This window comes from Zosterops lateralis (assembly GCF_965231275.1).
Source record: "Zosterops lateralis genome assembly, chromosome: 20".
NCBI classification, from domain to species: Eukaryota; Metazoa; Chordata; class Aves; order Passeriformes; family Zosteropidae; genus Zosterops; species Zosterops lateralis.
Genome location: NC_139780.1, coordinates 6,819,675 through 6,839,715, shown reverse-complemented (window position 1 = coordinate 6,839,715; position 20,041 = coordinate 6,819,675). Strand labels below are relative to the sequence as shown.

The 20,041-nt window shown below is 41.5% G+C and overlaps 1 protein-coding gene across 7 annotated transcripts in view; it reads left to right on the top strand.

Annotated features, from left to right (window-relative positions):
* Positions 1-19,662, top strand: part of GAPVD1 (GTPase activating protein and VPS9 domains 1) — a 28,903-nt gene extending 9,241 nt beyond the window's left edge. Inside the window, exons 5-27 of one of the 7 annotated variants that reach the window (XM_083875914.1) lie at positions 942-1,076; positions 1,175-1,364; positions 2,280-2,360; positions 3,161-3,321; positions 4,108-4,237; positions 5,006-5,131; positions 5,967-6,140; positions 6,433-6,570; positions 7,170-7,304; positions 7,881-8,000; positions 8,451-8,528; positions 8,663-9,036; positions 9,557-9,644; positions 10,021-10,101; positions 10,754-10,876; positions 11,361-11,490; positions 11,860-11,969; positions 12,602-12,761; positions 13,085-13,272; positions 13,933-14,146; positions 14,657-14,729; positions 15,096-15,293; positions 15,983-19,662. In XM_083875914.1, the coding sequence (XP_083732040.1) occupies positions 942-1,076; positions 1,175-1,364; positions 2,280-2,360; positions 3,161-3,321; positions 4,108-4,237; positions 5,006-5,131; positions 5,967-6,140; positions 6,433-6,570; positions 7,170-7,304; positions 7,881-8,000; positions 8,451-8,528; positions 8,663-9,036; positions 9,557-9,644; positions 10,021-10,101; positions 10,754-10,876; positions 11,361-11,490; positions 11,860-11,969; positions 12,602-12,761; positions 13,085-13,272; positions 13,933-14,146; positions 14,657-14,729; positions 15,096-15,293; positions 15,983-16,123 (3,348 nt within the window). In that variant the 3' untranslated portion in view covers positions 16,124-19,662. Of the gene's footprint in view, positions 1-941; positions 1,077-1,174; positions 1,365-2,279; positions 2,361-3,160; positions 3,322-4,107; positions 4,238-5,005; positions 5,136-5,966; positions 6,141-6,432; positions 6,571-7,169; positions 7,305-7,880; positions 8,001-8,450; positions 8,529-8,662; positions 9,037-9,556; positions 9,645-10,020; positions 10,102-10,753; positions 10,877-11,360; positions 11,491-11,859; positions 11,970-12,601; positions 12,762-13,084; positions 13,273-13,932; positions 14,147-14,656; positions 14,730-15,095; positions 15,294-15,982 lie in introns of those variants that run through there. The other 6 variants (XM_083875916.1, XM_083875915.1, XM_083875910.1 and 3 more) reach the window with 6 other exon arrangements.
* Positions 19,663-20,041: the final 379 nt, after the last annotated feature.

The following is a 20,041-nucleotide window of genomic DNA, read 5'->3' as shown; positions in this document are numbered from 1 at the left end:
GTTGGGGATTCTTGCTTCTACTCTGACCTAATACTTCTTAAAAGGAAATATTTTTAAAAATTAAATGAAATAGTATATTCAGTTGTGCACTGTAAGTGTTCAAGGCCAGGTTGGACAGGGCTTGGAATAACCTGGTCTAGTGGAAAGTGTCCCTGCCCATGACAGGGAGTTGGCACTGGGTGGTCTTTAAGATTCTTCCAACCCAAACCAGTCTGAGTTTCTGTGAAATGCTGAATTACTGTCTGTGGTTTTTCAACTGAACCTAACCAAACACTTTGATCTGAAGACAACCTTAGTATAATGTCTGTTTTAGCACCAAGTAATTTGTTAGTGCGAGTAACTTCTCTTTCTTTTTTGCATCATTTTGCTTTTTTCAACTTTTCCTGTTGGTATGAATCATCCATGGCCATAGGGCAGTTACGTTCATCAGAGCAACAGTGAAGCTGATGACCTTTGCTAGATTGTCAAGTGTTTAAAAACCTGTTGGATCCTTGGTAACTTTGTATCCTTCCAGGTTTTGGTAATTTTAGTTGTTACACAGTCACCACACAAAGCTACACATTTATTGTACAAGTAACATTTTCACTGCGATTAGAAAGTGATATTGTTGTTGCTTCCTTGTTTCATTTTCAGTCGGTGCTCAGCAGATCCTTCAGGAAGGGCCAGTTTATTGCCGTTATTTTTTTCCCTTAAATTGTAAGAGGACACTTAAGTAAGTAACACTTTGGAATGCAGGAAAGGAACGAAGGAAGTGCTAAAAGTAACTGCACACTTTCTTTGCTTGCTCTTCAGCGACCTTAAAGCATCTGCCATTTTATCCTAATATTTTAGAAGTAGGAAGCAAAACTTCAATTATTCTGTAAACTACCTAACTCCTGTCACAAGTTCCTTTCCCAACCCTAGGGAATGGTGTCTCATTCCCTCTCTGTGCTGTCTCCCAGAGCTGTGTTGCTGCTTTCCTGGACGTGGTGATCGACGGGCGCGCGGTGGAGACTCCGCCAATGTCGGCTGTGAACCTGCTGGAGGGGCTGAGCCGCACCGTGGTGTACATGACCTACAGCCAGCTCACTGCCTTGGTGAGAGCCACTGCCAGCGTGTGCCCCTGTGCTCCCTCCTTGGCAAAGGCAGGCTGGTTTGCACTGCACTTCTTACCAAAACAATTGTCCGTGTTTAGGTTGGCTTCATGCGGAACGTGATGTCAAGCGATCAGCTCAAGGAAGATCGGATGGCTTTGGAAAACTTGCTGGCAAATTTACCCCAGAACAAACCAGGGAAAAGCAGCAGCCTTGAAATGACTCCATATAACACCCCCCAGCTTTCTCCTGCAACTACTCCAGCTAACAAAAAAAATCGACTGCCCATAGGTAAGGAGAGCAGGTGGAGTTCCCACATGATTTCTGACACCTTGGGCATTCTTGTGCCATTTTCTGTCATCTCTTGGAATTACTCATCACCTACCCTTTCAGTTCCTACTTTTTCTGTGTGTGTGGTGAAGAATTTTCTTTAGCATAGAAAACCAGGTAACTTCCTTAGTGTCTAATGGAAGTATGGTGGATGACCTTCATCACTCCAGCCTGAACTGGAGAAAATTGCTGGAGTGGTTGGTAGTCATAATGGTAGTGGTTGGCAGAGATAATAAAGGGAAGGTTTGAAGGTGGGAAGCAGATCTAGGGGGAAAATTGCTTAAGAAAGTAGTAAGATGGAAGCAGAGGCATTTAATTAGTGAATAGAATAGGTTTAACATTTTTGTTAGAGAACAAATAGGCAGGAGCGTGAACAAGCAGGAGCAGGACTTTTAGAGTATGTGCTGAGAAGAGAAGGTTTGTCCTTTCTCCATTCCTTACCTGCTCTTAATTCCAACTGTCAGTATTCTGGAATGCAATTTTGGGTTGGTTGGGTTTTGTTTTTTCAATAGGACTTTCAGTCTGGGTCTCGATTTTTTCCATATTAATAATACTTTACTTTAAAACAGGAAGTGTGGTACTCTTCTTCAGTGTATATTTATGTGAACATGACCACGTGGGATATTTTTGTTTGAGAGTTTTGGTGTTGGTGTGTAAAAGAATGAAAATATTTAGAGGCCAATAAGTGGCAAAAACCCCCAAAAAACCACCCCCAAAACTAACCTCTCCCATGTTGGTTTAATTCTGCTCTTGATTGGTTCTGGTCTTACACCTCTAAAGTAGTGGCACTTTACAGCATTTATTTTATGGTATAAAATAGTTTTTGCTCAAAGTTTTTTGTTTCTTTTGTTTCATTTTAATGCTTTCGAACTCCAGGACAGCAGTTGGCAGCGATTACTGCCTGGGATACCTCTGCTACCAATCTGTCAGCTCACATAACTCTAGTAACCCCTTTTGGTGGGTAATGCCCTCTTTCCATTCTTCTGTAAAACTTTGACTCATGTCACATAACTCAGCATGCCTTTGGGTCACCCTGGCAATCAGTTCCCTTGGCAGATTTCTGCAGTGTATCAACTCATTTTGTGTATATGTGGGTTTTAAAAACCCCTCTGTGCGATAATCAGGATTTGGCTGAAACTTCTGCGCACTTGCCTTGTTTTCCTTGGGTCAAATAAAGAAGTAATGGGTGTCATGCTGCAGTTCTTAGAAACCTTAATTTCATGTGGGTGTTTTTACTTCCGTGGAGCCAAATGTGGGAATCTCAGGCCAGTTGGAAACAGGACTTAAGAGTGGCAAAATAATCAGAGTAAACATGATATTGTATTGTGTGTCTGGGTTTGAGACACCTGTTAGAATAAGATTTCCTGCTTCTGAGGAGAAAAAGCCTTTTAAATTAATTAGAATTTTAAGCCACATAAACATAGGCGTTTTTTTGCACCAACTTTATTTTCTCATATAATGTCTAAAAGGTTTTTCTGTGATTGGAATAGGCTGTAGGTAAACAGGTCACAGCATACCTTGTTTTTCTGCTTCTCAACTTTTATGTTGAAAGTTTCCATCTTCACAGGCCAATACTCAAGTTTAAACACCAGTTCCATCTCTCAAAAGTTTAATAATGCTTTGATTCTGAAAATTTATTTAGTGCATATTGCTAATTAAAACATTACAGTTCTGTATTTCCATTGTATTGTCTCTTTTTTCTCTTTAAACAAGGGGGAAAAGCTTTCTAATGTAGATATTGTTAAATATTTTCTTAGCCACTCGAAGCAGAAGTAGATCAAACATGCTAATGGACCAGCATGGAGATCATGAAGGATCCTCCCAAGAGACTATTCCAGAAGTTCAGCCAGAAGAAGTGCTGGTGATTTCTTTGGGGACAGGTCCACAGATTACTCCAGGAATGATGTCAGAAAATGAGGTATCCAGAAACGATGACATCTCAGATGTTTTGAACCCTGCAGCCTTTGTCTTCTCTAATAGCGCAGCAGTGAGGTTGCAAAGCTAAGTTTTGGTAATAAATCTGGAATGGGAATTAAAATCCTTACTCTGTGCTACTGAGCTTGGGGGCTGTAGCTTTCAAATTGGCCTTTGTTAGGTGGGTTTTTCCCCTCACTTAAGAAGCTTAAGAGGGAACCTGGGCTCTTGTTTCTGAGCCTTAAGAAACTGGTGTGTCTGTCTGCATGCCCTGTCCTTTGGATCCAGGGATGCAGGTGAATGGCAGAACTGGGGCACTGATCCTGACGCTTTTGGCAGCTCCTGAAAGGCACAGGCCCAGGTTCTTATGAGGGCAGAGCTGACTCATGGTGCCATCAGTGCCTGCAGACTGTTCCTAGGGCAGGACTGGTGTCCCAGCCTTTTCTTCCTCCAGCTGTAGCAGAGCTGCTGCTTCCAGCTTTGCTCCCTGCCTGGTGGTTGGGATTATCTCCTCTGGCAGCCTCGTGCAGACTCATTCCATACTGCACTGCCCTGGGGGCGATGAGGGAGCTGTGGCTCCCTTGTTATCAGGACATTCCTCATGTCCATGGGGTGATTCTATCCATTCTCCCCCGCTGTGACTTGGGAGGTTGCTGTCTTCTTTCAAACAGAATGTTAGAAATTTGATAGTTCCATTAACAATACAAAAACATGTCTCCAATGTTTTGTTTGCTGTTTAATTATCTGAAAAATAGATTATTTTAATGAAGTCTTGTTTCTCTCCCTCCAGGTGTTAAATCTGCAGCTTGCAGATGGCGGGCAGGGAGATGTCCCCATCGACGAGAACAAACTCCATGGTAAACCTGATAAAACCTTGCGCTTTTCCCTCTGCAGTGATAATCTGGAAGGAATATCTGAAGGTGAAGGGCTGCTTAAGTCTTGAAGAAGTTCTGTTTCTCTGTTGGTTTTATTTTTTCCCCCTAAACTGTAAATGGAAGGTGTGTTAAATGCAGCATCTTGTCTTTGCTGTTTTGTAAGGCTGTGCTGTTTCACTCTGGGAGCTGCCTTCTTTCTTAGTTTTTCAGAGAATAAAGCCTGGAGCTAAATTTTGACCTACAAAAGCATAACTGAGTCTGAGAGTTAGGAACAAAAAGACTAAGTGTGTTTAGAAAGAGAAACGAGAGGGATTTTTCTTTTTTTTGAAACTTAAGTGCAGTACTAGTTATAAAGATAATCTAACTTAGCTCTAAACTTGGACTTCTCAGACTTATTTTTCATCATGTTCTAATTAGCTGTTATGTATCTCAGAATAGTTTCTGCACAACTCCTTTATATGAACCTCAGACATAACAAAGCACAGCTGTCTGTGGGATGGAAGAGGTTTGGACATGTCACCTTATTTTATATAACTTCCATAGCTTCATAACTTTATATAGCTTTCGTAACTTTTTGTTCTCTGTCTCCTCAAAATAAGAAAACAAATTCATGAACAAGTAAATAAATAAAAGACTTTATTGCCTTTTAAGTTACACCTAAGTACAGTAGTGATGAGATTCAATATTTTGTGTTGGAACTGCTACTTCATTTCTTGTAATTTTTCTAGTGAGTTTTTGTGTCCTGAGTTGTTTATGCTGTATATTTAGGAACTGTTACTCAAGTTAGTTTTAAAGTAAAATCTGTTTTCCCAGGGCCTTCCAATCGCTCCAACTCTGTGTCCTCTCTGGATCTGGAGGGGGAGTCTGTGTCGGAGCTGGGCGCGGGCCCTTCCGGCAGCAACGGCGTCGAGGCTCTGCAGCTGCTGGAGCATGAGCAAGGCAGGTGCCACTTCCCTCTTCCCTCTCCAGCCTGAGCTGCTGGAGATGCTAAAGCCAAAGTCTTTGTGCAAAGAGGTTGCAAAATTGACAAATTCAAGGAAAAAAAAAAAAAGTAGAAATTTTCCTTGTGCAATCACTCTTGTATTTATTTAGTTTTGGTTTGGTTTGTTATTTTCTTTTTCCCCAAGAAATGTTCTTTGAAGTCTGCTGTTAGGAAAAGGAATCACCTGGAATTTTGAGACTTAAGTCCTTTATATGAAACTGCTTGTAAAGTTTTGCTTGATACCAAGCTTTTCCCTTCAGGAATAGGGTGATCTGGATTGGAGTAGTCTAGAAGAGTCTGGATAATTTTCTGTTTAATGTCTGTTTGTCAAACACTGAACAGTTTGCCTATAGGTTGTAGCATCTCCAGCCTGGAGATATTCAAAATATGACTGGACATGATCATAAGCAACCTGGTGTCCTTGACCAGGGCAGAGGGTTTGGGCTGGAATGATCCCTGGAGGCCTCAGCTTTTCTGTGATCCTGTTCCTCTACAGGAATTGTATCATGTCTTTGTAGCACTACATTTCATTTATTTTTTCTGTCAATTTAGTTGATAATTACCATGTGTACTTCCAGATTTTTCTTCTAATGTCTCAAATGTGTTTCCAGGCAGCATTTCCTGAAGAGTGTAATAGTGCTTTACAGGCCTTCATTTAAACCACTGCCTTACCTGACAGAATTAGGGGGTTATTTGTTTGGGATTTTTTCCCTAATGTACTCTTCCAGGTTTTCAATCAGAAGTAATTGGACAAGGCTTTCAGAAAATCAAGAACTGTTTATTTTTCCATAGCCACAACTCAGGATAACCTGGATGACAAGCTCCGTAAGTTTGAAATCCGTGACATGATGGGCTTGACTGATGACAGAGATATTTCAGAAACTGTGAGTGAAACCTGGAGCACAGATGTCTTGGGAAGTGACTTTGATCCCAACATCGACGAGGACCGGCTGCAGGAAATCGCAGGTAACGAGTGTGCTCTGGGTAGGTCTTGTGCTGCTCTGGAGCCCAAGGCTGCAGAGCCCTCCTCCTCCTCCTCCTTTCCTCAACAGGGGCATTTCCATGGATTCAACTGGAGATTTGCTCTAGGAGGATTTTTGTGTGCATGACCTGGACTGTACTTAGTTACTCTTTTCTTTTCAACATTATGTTTCCTGATTGCTTTATTAAGGACACTTAAGATGTGTTCTTACTTTTCTGTCTAGAGCTGACTCCTCAGGCCCAGCTCTTGCCATAAGCTCCGGCTTTACTTTTGCAGGTGCAGCAGAGAACATGCTAGGCAGCTTGCTGTGTTTGCCAGGTTCAGGATCCGTGTTGCTTGATCCCTGCACAGGTTCAACCATATCAGAAACCACAAGTGAGGCGTGGAGTGTGGAAGTATTACCAAGTGATTCAGGTCAGAATTGGGCAGTTTTTGCTTCTTTCTTTAGCATGATTCTAAGACTCTTCCAGAGGCATAGAATGCAAAGCAATGGCCTCTTCCTGTTTCTTCAAGACATTACTGTCCTAGGGTTAAGAGTTTTTGTGAATACTTCCAGGATTAAAAGGACAAAATGCTCCAAGGGAGAAAGGAGATGGAAAGCTTTGGGAAAGACTTCTATTACTTAAGAAATTCTTCTTAAGGTCTGAAGGGGAAGAGAAGGGTTTGCAAAGCAAACTTGTGCTTGCTTTCCTTCCCTGTGGTAGGAGCTATCCAGGACCATGGTTACTTTGGCTAGAGAAGATGTGACTGTATCCTGTTGTCTAAGAAATACAACAATTAAAACAGTAAACACTCCTTAGCATGCCTGTGCAGACAGAGCATTGCTGTCTGTGCAGAGTCCTGCCTTCTGTACCAAAGGGTTTAAGAAACTCTTGCTGAAGTGGTTGAGTTACCTTAAAACTTGATACACTATATCACACCCCACCTCTTCCTTCTGCTTGTGAGTGTTTAGGGAGCCTGGCATTGAGTAATGATACTTCCTCTCTCTACTCTCCATTGTCTCCCTTTTGTAGAGGCTCCAGATTTAAAACAGGAGGAGAGACTCCAAGAGCTGGAGAGCTGCTCTGGGCTGGGCAGCACGTCTGATGACACAGATGTGAGGGAGGTCAGCTCTCGGCCCAGCACCCCCGGCCTGAGCGTTGTGTCAGGTGTGTGCAACTCTCTCTGACAGTGCTGCTCTATCACAGCGTGGTCAGCACTCACTTTGCTGCATGTGCTTTATTTATACATCACTTCACTCATAAAATAACTTCCTGCGCTCATTCTGGAATTTTCAAAGCCGTGATTCTTTGTTCACTTCATGGAAGAAATAAAAAAGGCAGCAGAGATGTGAATGCCCTGGGTTAGCAGGGGAGTGTTGCTTTGGAAGAAACTCCAAACTTTCTTGCATTTAATTTTATTATCACAACTTGTTTTTTTTAAGTAAATCACAGCTCTAGTTCTTCACTTTGTGCAAAAAATATGAGTGGCGTGTCTTTCTAATGTCCCTTTGTCAGAGTGTATTCATGGCTATGGAAACACTTTTGAAGATGTAGAGCAGAAATAAACTGCTGTTTTATGAGTATAAAAATACATTATGAGTATAGAAATTCGTAGTGTCTGTAGGTGCTGCTGTGAGTTGGAACTTGATTACTCACTGTCCACCAAACATTTCCACAGCCTCAGGATTTTGCTTCCTTGCTCTTTGAAAGACTATTAAAGATGCTTCTTTTGTTATGTGTAAGGTATTAGTGCAACATCTGAAGATATTCCTAACAAGATTGAGGATCTCAGATCTGAATGTAGCTCTGACTTTGGGGGAAAAGATTCTGTAACAAGTCCTGACATGGATGAAACAGCCCATGGTAAGTTACTTATCTGGAATATGACAAAAAAACAAGTGACGTTTATAGAATTCTTAAATTTTACAATTTCTCCCCTATTTCAAAATGCTGGTGACTAAGGTTAATATTTTCCTTATTTGCCAGTACTGTATTTGTTTGACAAAAAGACTCCAGTGCTTTGCAGTAGTAGAGCTTGAGTACTAGATTTGAGATCCCTGATTTGATTTGATTACATTGACTGTGCTCTTCTGATTGGGAGCTGGGCTGCTCCTCAGGAATTCCCCATTTTTTGTGATATTATTCTTTGATCATTTCAATGTACTACAGAGATCTTTCCAAACAGGAATATCTTTACAAATACTTTGCAGTACAAGTTTTGTAAACTTTTGTTGCTGAAGTCTGTTCTTCCTGTGTCTCTTATGTTGGAGGCAGTTTTAGTATGGCACTAACTTTGTTCTCTCTGTATTTCAGGAGCCAGTCAGTTGACATCTCCTCCTTCTCAGACAGATTCTTTGCTTGCATTGTTTGACCCTCTGTCCTCAAATGAAGGTGAGTTATAAAGATTAAACTTTGTTTTTAAAAATGGGCATTTTCAATACTTCTGTGTTAGTACCCGCTAATCAGGTAATTTGGAATAATACTAAAAGAAATGTGCGTGGCTTCTTTTCTGCTTGTGACCACAGGTGTGTCAGCTGTAGTAAGGCCTAAAGTGCACTATGCAAGACCCTCTCATCCACCTCCAGATCCCCCCATTCTGGAAGGAGCTGTGGGAGGTAACGAGGCCCGACTGCCGAGCTTTGGGTCTCACGCTTTGATTCCAGCAGAGCTGGAGGCCTTCAAGCAGAGACATTCCTACCCGGAGAGGCTGGTCCGCAGCAGGAGTTCAGACATTGTCTCCTCAGGCCGGAGGCCTATGAGTGATCCTGGCTGGAACAGGCGTGCTGGGAATGAGGAGAGGGAGCTGCTCATGGCCTCCAGCAGCGCCGGGGCAGCAGCGCTGGCGGCCACCTCTCAGTCATCATCTTCATCTCCTAGCAAGGACTCCTCCAGGGGAGAGGTGAGGCTTCTATTTATCTATTTATTTTTGCCTCTCATGCCCACTTTAACTACACAGCTAATGCCAGAAAATTGGAATTAAGTATCTTTAGCCAAGGAATTCCAACACACTTTTGTGTTCCTTTAAATGCTGGCCAATAATGTTTTATAAGATGAAGCTGCAGATGTTCAGAGTGGCTTAAATGGATCTGGCTTTTCTTAAATTTACTGGATGGGGTTTACTGAATTTGGTGGTACTTCAGAAACAGATTCATTGTAGTGTTAAATTGCAGCAGCAGCCTGAAAATTAATTTTCCTTTAAAGAGAAAGAAGTGAAATCTAAGGTTCTTTGTGGCTATGGGTTTGCATTTGCGGGATGTTCTTCTTTAGGAGAGATACTTCTGACTTACTTCACACTGCTCTTTGTGCTCTGCTGTAGTTCTGTTTTTACAGTCAGTGTAGCAAAAGCTGATGTGAAGGAGAAATTTTCTCTTTACACTTGATTTGGTAAATGCTCAAATGTAGACTCTGCCCTTCTGTAGATTGAGGAACGGAAAGACAGTGATGATGAGAAATCTGACAGGAACAAGCCCTGGTGGAGGAAACGTTTTGTGTCTGCCATGCCCAAAGGTAGGTTCATATCTCTCTGGGTTTGGTACTTCAGTTAGAGTTCACACTGCCTTTATTATATCTTTAGTCACTTTTATGGTTAAAGTGTAAATAAATATGTGAATAAAAATGGAAAGCTATCTGACTCCCTTGGCTAGTAGTTCCCTAGAGTGTGCTGTACCTGGAAGGCAAAACCGTTCTTCCTGACCTCATGTCTGTTAAAGCTGGAGCGAGCTATAGATGATGACAGTACTTTTCTGTTCTACCCCATGGAAAAGCTTATGCTTTTATGGAAGTTGATTTGATGAAAATTTTCTGCATTAGCCCCTTCTTTAACGTTTCTGCTATTTGGTCATTATCTCAGAGTAGTCTTTGATGAGGTACCTTGCATTTTCAGCTCCTATTCCATTTAGGAAGAAAGAAAAACAAGAAAAAGACAAAGATGACATGGTGCCTGACAGATACGCAACGCTTCAAGGTATGTGAATAACATCATCATAGTAATTTTCTCTCAGAATGTGCCTCCTGGAGCTCCAGAGTACCCACCAGGTAGCTATTGACAGACAGGAGTGTGCTGTTGTAGTTGGTGTTCAGAACTGGCATTTTGAATAAGAAAATGGATAAAGATTTCCTGACTTGAAGGCTGGTTTTAAGTTGTCACATCTGTCTGTGCATGTAGTGGATTCTCAAGGCCTCACTTTTCCCCCACCTTCATTGTAGAGCTCCTGTCCTTGTCACAGTGAGCTGTAAGGATAGCTGCACACACAGTCCTGTAATAGTTTCTTAAGTGTTAAATGAAACATGATTTGAGCCTGAGTGTTTCATTTTCTGTTTGCCTGATCCTTTCTAGAAGTCTTCATATGTCCAAGAGCCTTTTGTATATGCAGTATGAATGTGCTGAGGATCTGCTCAGGATCTGACTTCATTTGTTCACTTTGATTGTACCGTTTGTTTTCTGGTTTGCTTTGGACTTTATTAATACATTTGAATTTGGGCTACATGGGACACAAGCAGCTCTTTGTCTGAGCTGGCTAAACACAGAGTCCAAATGTGTAGGCTTAAGTTTTTGTATTTGCTTTCAGCTGGCCCAACACCAGGATAACTCCTGTTGTTTTTTATGGTCTTTTCAGATGATCCCAGCCCAAGGCTCAGTGCACAGGCACAAGCTGCTGAGGACATTTTGGACAAATACAGGAATGCAATCAAGAGAACAAGTCCCAGTGAAGGAGCCATAGTGAACTATGACGGTGCAGGTGAGAACCTGGCTTTTATAATCACAACCAACATAGTTTCTGCTCCTTAAAGATAAAAACATTTCAGTGTTCTAGACCAATGTTAGTATTAGCAGCTGAACAATGTGAGCTCTGAACAAGGAATGTTTTGTCTAATGATCTGTGGGACAGTCTCTCAGAGGCTGGGAATTAAATCAGTATTCCCAAGGACAGCTCTTTCCTATTGCCATTGAGGGAGCTGGTTGTTGATAATACATCTGGTGTCAGTTTTTTGTTATGTTTGTTTTAAAGGCACACTGAAGAAGTGCCTTCCAAAACTTTTGCAGTTTCTTCTTGGGAACTTCTAGGTTGTATGTTTTAATGTGCCTTTTTTCATATATCCAGAACAAGCTGGTTTTATTTGCTGTCTCTGTTCTCTCCCTGACCTTAGAATAATGAGCAGAAAATTAGTCTGGTTTCTTCCTCTGACTCCTCTCTTGAGGTGTAATGTTTTTCATTTTCACAGAGGCAATTGGGGATGGTGAGAGCATGCATGACTCCCCACGGGATGAGGCTTTGCAGAACATGTCTGCAGACGACCTCCCAGACTCTGCAAGTCAAGTAGCACAGCCACAAGGTTCTGCTTTCTCCTATAGGTAAATATATTTGCAGGTTTCATCTTACCCACAAGGTAGAATTAAAAGCTGAAGCTGTGTGACTGGTTCCCACAAGAATCTTAATACAGATTCATTGTAAACTTTTATGTGCTTTTAGTTTTAAGCATCTCAAAACTGTCATATTTCCACTGATGAAGTAGAGATGTTGTAATTAGAGAGGACAGAGCAATTCAGTGTTTAAGAAAATCCTTTTGAAAATGGTGCTGTATCAAAAGAACTGACAGTCTAAAGTCTTGACAATGTTGTATATTAAAACTTCTAGGCATTATTAAATAAAAAAGAAAGTAAACACATTGAAGAAGCAGGCCTCTCATCAAATGTGTTAAGAAAATATTTTTCCTCTTTAAGGGATGCAAAGAAGAAATTGAGATTGGCTCTTTGTTCAGCAGATTCTGTTGCCCTCCCAATGCTGACACATTCAACAAGGAATGGTCTCCCAGACCACACAGACCCCGAAGGTAAAGGCTCTTTGCACTGTGTGTGTCTCTCCTTGGCCCCATGTAATGGCACTTGTACTGCAGCATTTATGGTCCCTTCTCTTTGCCATAAATATTGAGGGCACGGGCTGCCTTTTGCCCCCAGAATGTTTTCATTCTCACTCCACACACAAACTGCCATCTCAGCCTGGTCTAAGATTTTTTTTTTTGTAATGAAGAATCACCGGTACAGTGCAGGTAGAGCCTGGAGCTATAGAATACACTCTCAAAATACATGTGCTATTGGGAGTTGTGTTACTTGAATGATTTACTGGGTCTTTATGTTGACTTAGTATAAATGTGTTGGGTTGTATCCTTTCATTCACTCTAGGTTTATTTGTAGACAGGTGAATATGTCACCTTATCTGGTCCTCTTCACATTTCAGAATGGTTCTAAATACTAGATAAGATAGTGATATGGAAGCTTATCCTTTGATAGCTGAAAAATTCAAAAAGGCTTATTAAATAGTTCTAAAATAACATTTATTGACTAATGTACAGAAGTTCTGTTTTAAACTTCTATTATATTAATGTGTTTCCCATATTCAAAAATAGTTTATTTTCATCGTGCCTACGTTTCTTTTCCTTAGTATCTTTCTTTTGTCCTTTATTAGATAATGAAATTGTGTGCTTCTTGAAAGTTCAGCTGGCTGAAGCCATCAACCTGCAGGACAAGAACCTGATGGCACAGCTGCAGGAGACGATGCGCTGCGTGAGCCGCTTCGACAACCGCACCTGCCGCAAGCTGCTGGCCTCCATTGCAGAGGACTACAGGTACCTTGTCCAGTGCCTCTGCAGCAGTGGGCTCCCAATTCATGTATTTATTCACCAGCAGGTTGGGGAGTTCCCTGTTGTTTTAAGTTGTAATTTACCAAACCAGGTTATTGCTCTTCTGCTTCCTCACAAAAGGATGCAATTGTCTCACCCCCATGTGAGGCAAACTTCTGAATTCAGGCATTGTTTTGTTTTAAAAGCAACAAGTGAAAGAATTCTTTGCACTACAGCTCAGCAATTTGTAAAGCTGTTAGCCTCTGTTAGCCTTTATTGTCAATCTGATATAAAGATCTGATGTGAATCTGATGTTCCTATTGCTTTAGGAAAAGAGCTCCATATATCGCTTATTTAACTCGCTGTCGCCAAGGCCTGCAGACGACACAGGCGCACCTGGAGAGGCTCTTACAGAGAGTCCTGAGAGACAAAGAAGTGGCCAACAGATACTTCACTACAGTCTGTGTGAGGTTACTGCTGGAGAGCAAGGAAAAGAAAATAAGAGAGTTCATTCAAGGTAAGATTAATGCAGATCAAAGTTTTTATATTCCTTTACTCCGTATTTAGATGCTGACTTGGGTTAATGTTTTAAAGTATGTCTTTTGATCTGACAGTAGATTCCTAAAATAATTTTAATTTCATATGGTGAATTAATGGCTAAACAGGCAGATTACTGTGACTTTACAGTATGTTGTGGCAGCTAAGCCATGGTAATTGTCTGCATTTTTCATGGGCTGAGAGAATGAAGGTAATTTGACCTTACTTGGCTGAAAAAGTTACTCTAAATCACATTATCTGCTCCATGGCAGAAGCATGAATACTGTTAATTATTTTATATCTACTGATACAAGATAAATTAAATAGCAGCATTCAGTTCTTAGTTGGCTGCACCTTAGAAGATATGGGGGATAGTAATAGTGTGAATTGAGTGAACCAAAGGTTCAAAAATATCACAGCATATGAGACAGTGGCACTAGGAAACTCAAAACAGCCACTTATACCAAAGTGGTTCTATGTTCTCTGTGACATATCTGACTAAATTAAGCACATAAGGAATTTGGAGTCAGTTCTTGCTCCTGGAGCATTTAGTGCTGCACATTAAATGTGCCTGAAAAACCTATCAGAAGTAATTTTTTTTACTTAAGTGAATGTTCTTTCTCTTCCTCCTTTTCATCAGATTTCCAGAAACTCACAGCAGCAGATGATAAAACAGCCCAAGTAGAGGATTTTCTCCAGTTCCTGTACGGGGCAATGGCTCAGGATGCCATATGGCAGAATGCCAGTGAGGAGCAGCTCCAGGATGCACAATTAGCCATCGAGCGCAGTGTGATGAATCGCATTTTCAAACTCGCCTTCTACCCTAATCAGGATGGAGATATTTTGCGTGACCAGTAAGTTAATGGAATTCAAAGGACTTGAGTTCTCTTTTACAGTTGGTGCAGTGGAAGCTGTGCAGCCCTCCTGTGGCAGACTTATCTGAGTCAACCACGCAAATTCATGTTTTTGTTCAGAACATTTTGTAAAAGAATGAGGAAGGGCTTTAGCACCATGTGCAAATGTGTTTGCAACAAACTGCTAGAAAAGAAAAAAAAAAAAGTTGTAAGTGTAATGATTTCGGATACAGACTGTCAGGTCTGTGAGTGTGTGTGCTGAGAAAATGATCAAAACCTGGTTCAGGACTGGACCTGGTCCATTTTCTGGTTTCAGTCAGTATTTTCCATGCATAGAGGACATGTGGTTATTAGCTGTACAGAATAATCCTCTGCATCTTCACTGACCTGGTGTCTATCATCTGTAGGGCCACATTCCTGAAGATCTTTCTTGTCCTATCAAACATGAAACAAGTTTCTTCAGCTGGCTGGCTGCTGCTTACTTTTCACTCTTGTTTTTTGTGTTTTCAGGGTCCTTCATGAGCACATACAGAGGTTATCCAAAGTAGTGACTGCAAACCACAAGGCACTTCAGATACCTGAGGTAACAACTCTTTTCCTTTGCTGCTGTATGAGTGCTGGGGTTTGGACTGGGATTGGGATGGGGAGAGGATTGTTCTGTTTTACACTTAGAAGGATGGCTTTGCCGTCTGTGATAGCAGGAAAAATACACCATCCCCGTGCTGTGGCTGTACCCAGCCACAGCTTCCCTGGGCAGCCTGTGCCAGGGCCTCACCATCCTCACAGCAGAGAATTTCTTCCGTATATATAACTTAAATCTCCCCTCTTCCAGTTTGAATTCATCTTAAAACTTGCCATTTCTCCAAAACCTGTGAGCCTCTGGTCCTTCAGCTCCTCAGTGGAGCACAGCAGTGGTTGGCCAGCTGAGGGCTGGGCTGTTTTTCCCCAGGTGTATCTCCGGGAGGCGCCCTGGCCATCGGCGCAGTCCGAGATCCGCACAATCAGTGCCTACAAAACCCCCCGGGACAAGGTGCAGTGTATCCTGAGGATGTGCTCCACCATCATGAACCTGCTCAGCCTGGCCAACGAGGATTCGGTACCTGGGGCAGATGATTTCGTTCCTGTTCTGGTCTTTGTCCTCATAAAGGTGAGATTTTTTGCAGAGATCACAAACCCCACTTAATTCTTGTAATAAACAACCAAATTTAGGAGGAGAGAGGATGACTGTGCATTATGGGGAGCTGGCCAGACTCAAACCCAGATCTGATTCAGCAGGATTTGAATAGGAATGTCAGAAATGTGGTCAGAGTCACGGTTTTTTAATCTTAGCAAACTTTGCATTTGGAACCAAGGAAATTGGGATCCAGATGTGTAGAGTAGTTCGTTTGAGGTCCATCCAGCAGAACCTGTCATCTGTGCCTACTTCTTGCTGTCCTCAGGACCAAGATCCAAACCAGGACTAACTTGGGTTGTATTGCTGCTCCTTTGTGACATGAGCAGAGAATAGTCTGACCTGTAAGATGCTGAAACAACAGGCTTTACATGTGTTGAGGTCCTGATGACCTTCACAGACTGTGTCAGAGTTCCCCTTCTTTCTCTTGGCCTGCTAGTCCATTTTCCCTTGTTGGAAAAATGTTCCTTTCATCAAATCTGATGCCTTCTGAGCTTGGGGCTGGTGAGGATAAACAGTCCCTACCCTGCAGGTAGGTTACACACTCTGTAGGATGAGGATCACTGCACAAAGGGAACTGTGGTTTTGTTCTGTATCTAGGGGTGTTTTATTGATGTTGAGCTTTGCAAACAAACCGTGAGTATCTCTCTTTTCTGCCACCCTAGGCAAACCCCCCTTGCCTGCTGTCCACTGTGCAGTACATCAGCAGTTTCTATGCCAACTGTTTGTCTGGAGAGGAGTCGTACTGGTGGATGCAGTTCACGGCAGCTGTGGAGTTCATCAAAACTATCGATGATCGCAAGTAGCTGGCACAGCACAGGCAGACTGTGAGCAGGAGGGGAGTTTCTAAGAATGTACAACAGCTGCAAAGGCTGAAGAAAAAGACTTTCCTTGTAAAATACTGTACAGAATTGAGGCATTTTAAAACACACCTTTACTAATCTAATTAATTTAACAGATTTTTTCCTCTTCTCTTTGGGTTGCGTTTTTCTCCCCTCTAGATACTGGCACTGCAAAAGGGACCACAGTTTTCAGGTATTTTGGAATCTCAAAACGTTCAGAAAATTCTTCATGCTTTCTCCATCACCCTTCTTCCTGAATTCTTATTCACGTGAACAATTCACTTCATTTAATTTCTAACAGAAAACTGAAACAAGAGGAATCAGGGCAGCCATGTAGTAAACTTTCTAGTTGAATACACCTTTTATTAAGAAAACACCAGCCACACTGAAGGTTTGTAGTAGCTGACATCAGTTATCGGTTATATTTCACCTAAATTTAAAATCTGAGAGGACAGTGTAAATATTATATAACTATATTTAATGCATTTCAAGTATCTTTGGACTTACTATCCTTTGAATAAACAAGCAAAAGCCTCTCTGACCTCTAACAGGTTATGCTGTACCATGTTTTGGTGACAAAAGGACTTCCTCAAAAGGCTAAGATTTAAAAAGGGCAAACTGAACTATTTATTAAGACGTAATTAAGATTACTGAAATTTCTAAAACTGGAATTTATAATAGGGCTTATTAGCTAGCTGAACACTTCTTGGCTAGGGCATTAGGGTGTTACAGAGGTTTGGATATATAGAGAAGAAGAATTGTAAGTTACAATAGAGAAGTCTAATATAAAAAGGAGAAATAAAATACCTTACTGTAATATTTTTTTCTGAGCTTTTGTGTATACTGTACAAACCCCAAACAGAGATCCTTAACAGAACCTTGGGCTGTAATATATATTTTGATTAGTGACATTAAATACATATACCAGGGGGGTTCAGTGAATGTTTTTACTAAATGTTCTTCGTGTTGTCTGCTATGCAGCAGTGCAAGTTTTACTGTTCATAAGAAATATTTTAAAATAATATAACACTGTTCTTTATGAAACATATCATGACATCAGTTCAGGGTGTTTTATAGATTTCTCACCCCACCTTCCCTTTAAACTGACAGTTATCAATTTAAAGAGGTTTTTATGCACAACACCACATGGGTTTTTCATGAGTGAAGTGGTCTGGGGCATGGCCAGTGGATGTTGGCTGTATATAAGCACTTGCTGTTCTTTTTCAGCTTCAATACAGTGAAAAAGGACAGCAAGCATTGAACTTTTTCATGTCAGTATTATTTCTTGCTCTTTCTAGAGTGTTCATTGCACTTCTGACACAGGGATGTGGTAAGACTTGGTGTCTGTGAGCAGTAAAGAAAACAAAATCTTTCTCATATTCTTTTCAAAACACGATTGGTTCATTTTGTGTGTGTGTGCATTTTGATGATTAAAACCTGTAAGCAACTAGTACTTGGGAAAATCACGTGGTTAATTGGAATTAGAGCAATTTATGTGAAATTGGTTTGGCTGTGTGACTTGTCAAGGCATAATCAGGAAACTTACTTTTTAGGGCTCTCAGATATAACTCAGCCTAGCAGTTTTGCCAAACAAATCACAGGTGAGAATGTGGGATGGTAACTTTTTCCTTTTCTTTATAGTCTTTCTCCTCTATTAGAGACTTGATTGTGTAGAGGAGCAATACTCAGTCAAAACAGAATTCTTCTGATCTGCCTTACTTGGTGTCTCAGTCTGTCTAGCATTGCAATATTCTGGTTATTTAGCCTTGATGGATTTTTGGTGCTGATGTAACTCAATATTGCAAGCACAGCCCTGCAGCAAAGCACAAACACGCCCTTGAAGATATGGCCAGATCGTATCAAAAAGCAATATAAATTCATTTCTATTGAAGTGTCCTGTAATATGTAATTACTACTTGAATATCCAAGATGTTCAGACTGACATGTGAAAGTTCTGCAGTTGGGTGTTGGTTGAGAAGAGTATTTGTAGGATCCCTGAAGAAGGCACAAGGGCACAGGAGGTGATGATCACCCTCTGTGCTGGCCTGGCTCACAGGGTTTGGTCAGCACCATCGAGGCTTTCAGATTCACTCTCCTTTATGGAAGGGGCAAGAACCATTTCCTTCACAGCTTTTATCACTTTGTTTCTCTGCATTGAAAAATACTTAAAAGAACTGGAGTCTTTTTTTTTAAATGTTACTTAGTTATTTTAAAACCAGTAGGTGTTTCAGTGAGCCCCAGGTGAGCTGAGAGTTTTTGTAGCAAGATGGTCCTTTGTTTCTTTTTTCCAGCCTACTCTAAAGGTCCTTTAAATAGTCTTGATAGGTGTAGTTAGAGAATTAGGCTTTCCAAAGAATTAAAAACCTGCCTGTAATGTCCTGTTTTTCCCAGTGTCCCGTAATGTTTTGTTTTAAAATGCTAAATTCCATGTCTAGGATGTGATGTCGTTAGGTTTGATGTGCAATAGCAAAGGTGAAAAGACACTGCATAAAGGACCAAAAGTACCAGAACTGCTGCCAAAAGGTACCAGCCACAGGCCCGTTGCTGTAATCTTGGTGCTTTCTGTGAATTAAACTATTTCAGCCACTGGAGGAGGAATGGAACATTTTGGGCAAAGTGAAGCAGGGAAAGGTCCTTGGGGGCAGGTCACAGTTGTGGACTTCAGGCTTGGTCATTGTCTCAGTGCCGATTTTTGGCAAGTTCCAGGAAACTGCCACATAAAACAATGGCATGTCTGTGCCTAGGAATGTTACAGAGGTGCTGGTTTCCTTTTTGGGTAGAGGAGGGAAAGGAAGGGGCTGGGTTTTTCATCTCTAGGAGATTCCTTTGTGCTCCTAAGTGAGATTTCTCTTTAAACCTTTTAAAAATCCTCTTTAAGGAGAATCAGAATGTGTCTGGCCTATCAAGGATTTGAGTTTAAAAGTTTTTGTTTTGAAGACCTTTTACTACCAAATGCTGAATGTAACTGCCATAAACTTCAGGGAAAAAAAAAAGCCACGAACATGATGCTGTTTCCTGTGAGTGAGTCTGGTGAGCACAGTGTTGGTTTGTATTGCTTGAAAATGTTCTTGTTCTGTTAAGCCAAATTCTCACAGAATTGGAGAACTCGCTGCCATGGGAATGGGGTGGGGGAAGGGGGTAGGAGAGGGAGCAGAGCTGTGTGTTGGCACGAGTGAGTCAGTGTGCCTGGAGAGCTGGAGCAGCAGGAAGGCAGTGGGGATGGAGGGGGAAGGATGCTCATGTCTGGGTATGGCTGGGGACGTGGTTGAGCCTATACTACTTGAGAATTAACCTCTGCTGAGTTAGTAGTGTGTGTTCTGTACCTTTTAATTGTGCTTTACCTCTATTGAAAAGCTTTGTACTGCCTCTCCTCTTTGGTAAAGCCTTTATAAACCTAAATTAACAAGCTTGCACAATCTTGTATACAGGAACCCCATCTTGTCTCTTGACGTGATTATTAATGTATTATTCTGTAAAAACTGATTAAAAGGAGAGCAGTTTAACCACCTGGCTTTGACGTTTGTTCCAGTGCCATCAGCAGTTGTGCTGGGGATGGCAATGCAAGTGTGAGCAGCTCCCCACTAATTCTGTGTGGTTCTGCATTGGGCATTGCTGCTCTGCGCCATCCTCACACCTCACAGGAAAGGGACATTGGCAAAAAAGAACCAAAATCCAGTAAAAGGGAGAGGAAGTTCCGCTGCATTGACTACTTAACACAGAGCTCTTCAGTTATTATTCTGAATCTGTAGTTTGGCTGCTCTAGTAGAGAGTAGAGAGGAAAGAAATAGCTCTGCCTGCAGCAGGACTGTGCCTGTCCCTCTGCTGGCTGCTGTTTGATGCCTTATTGAGAACGGTCAAGTCCAAAAGTACTACGTTTGGCGT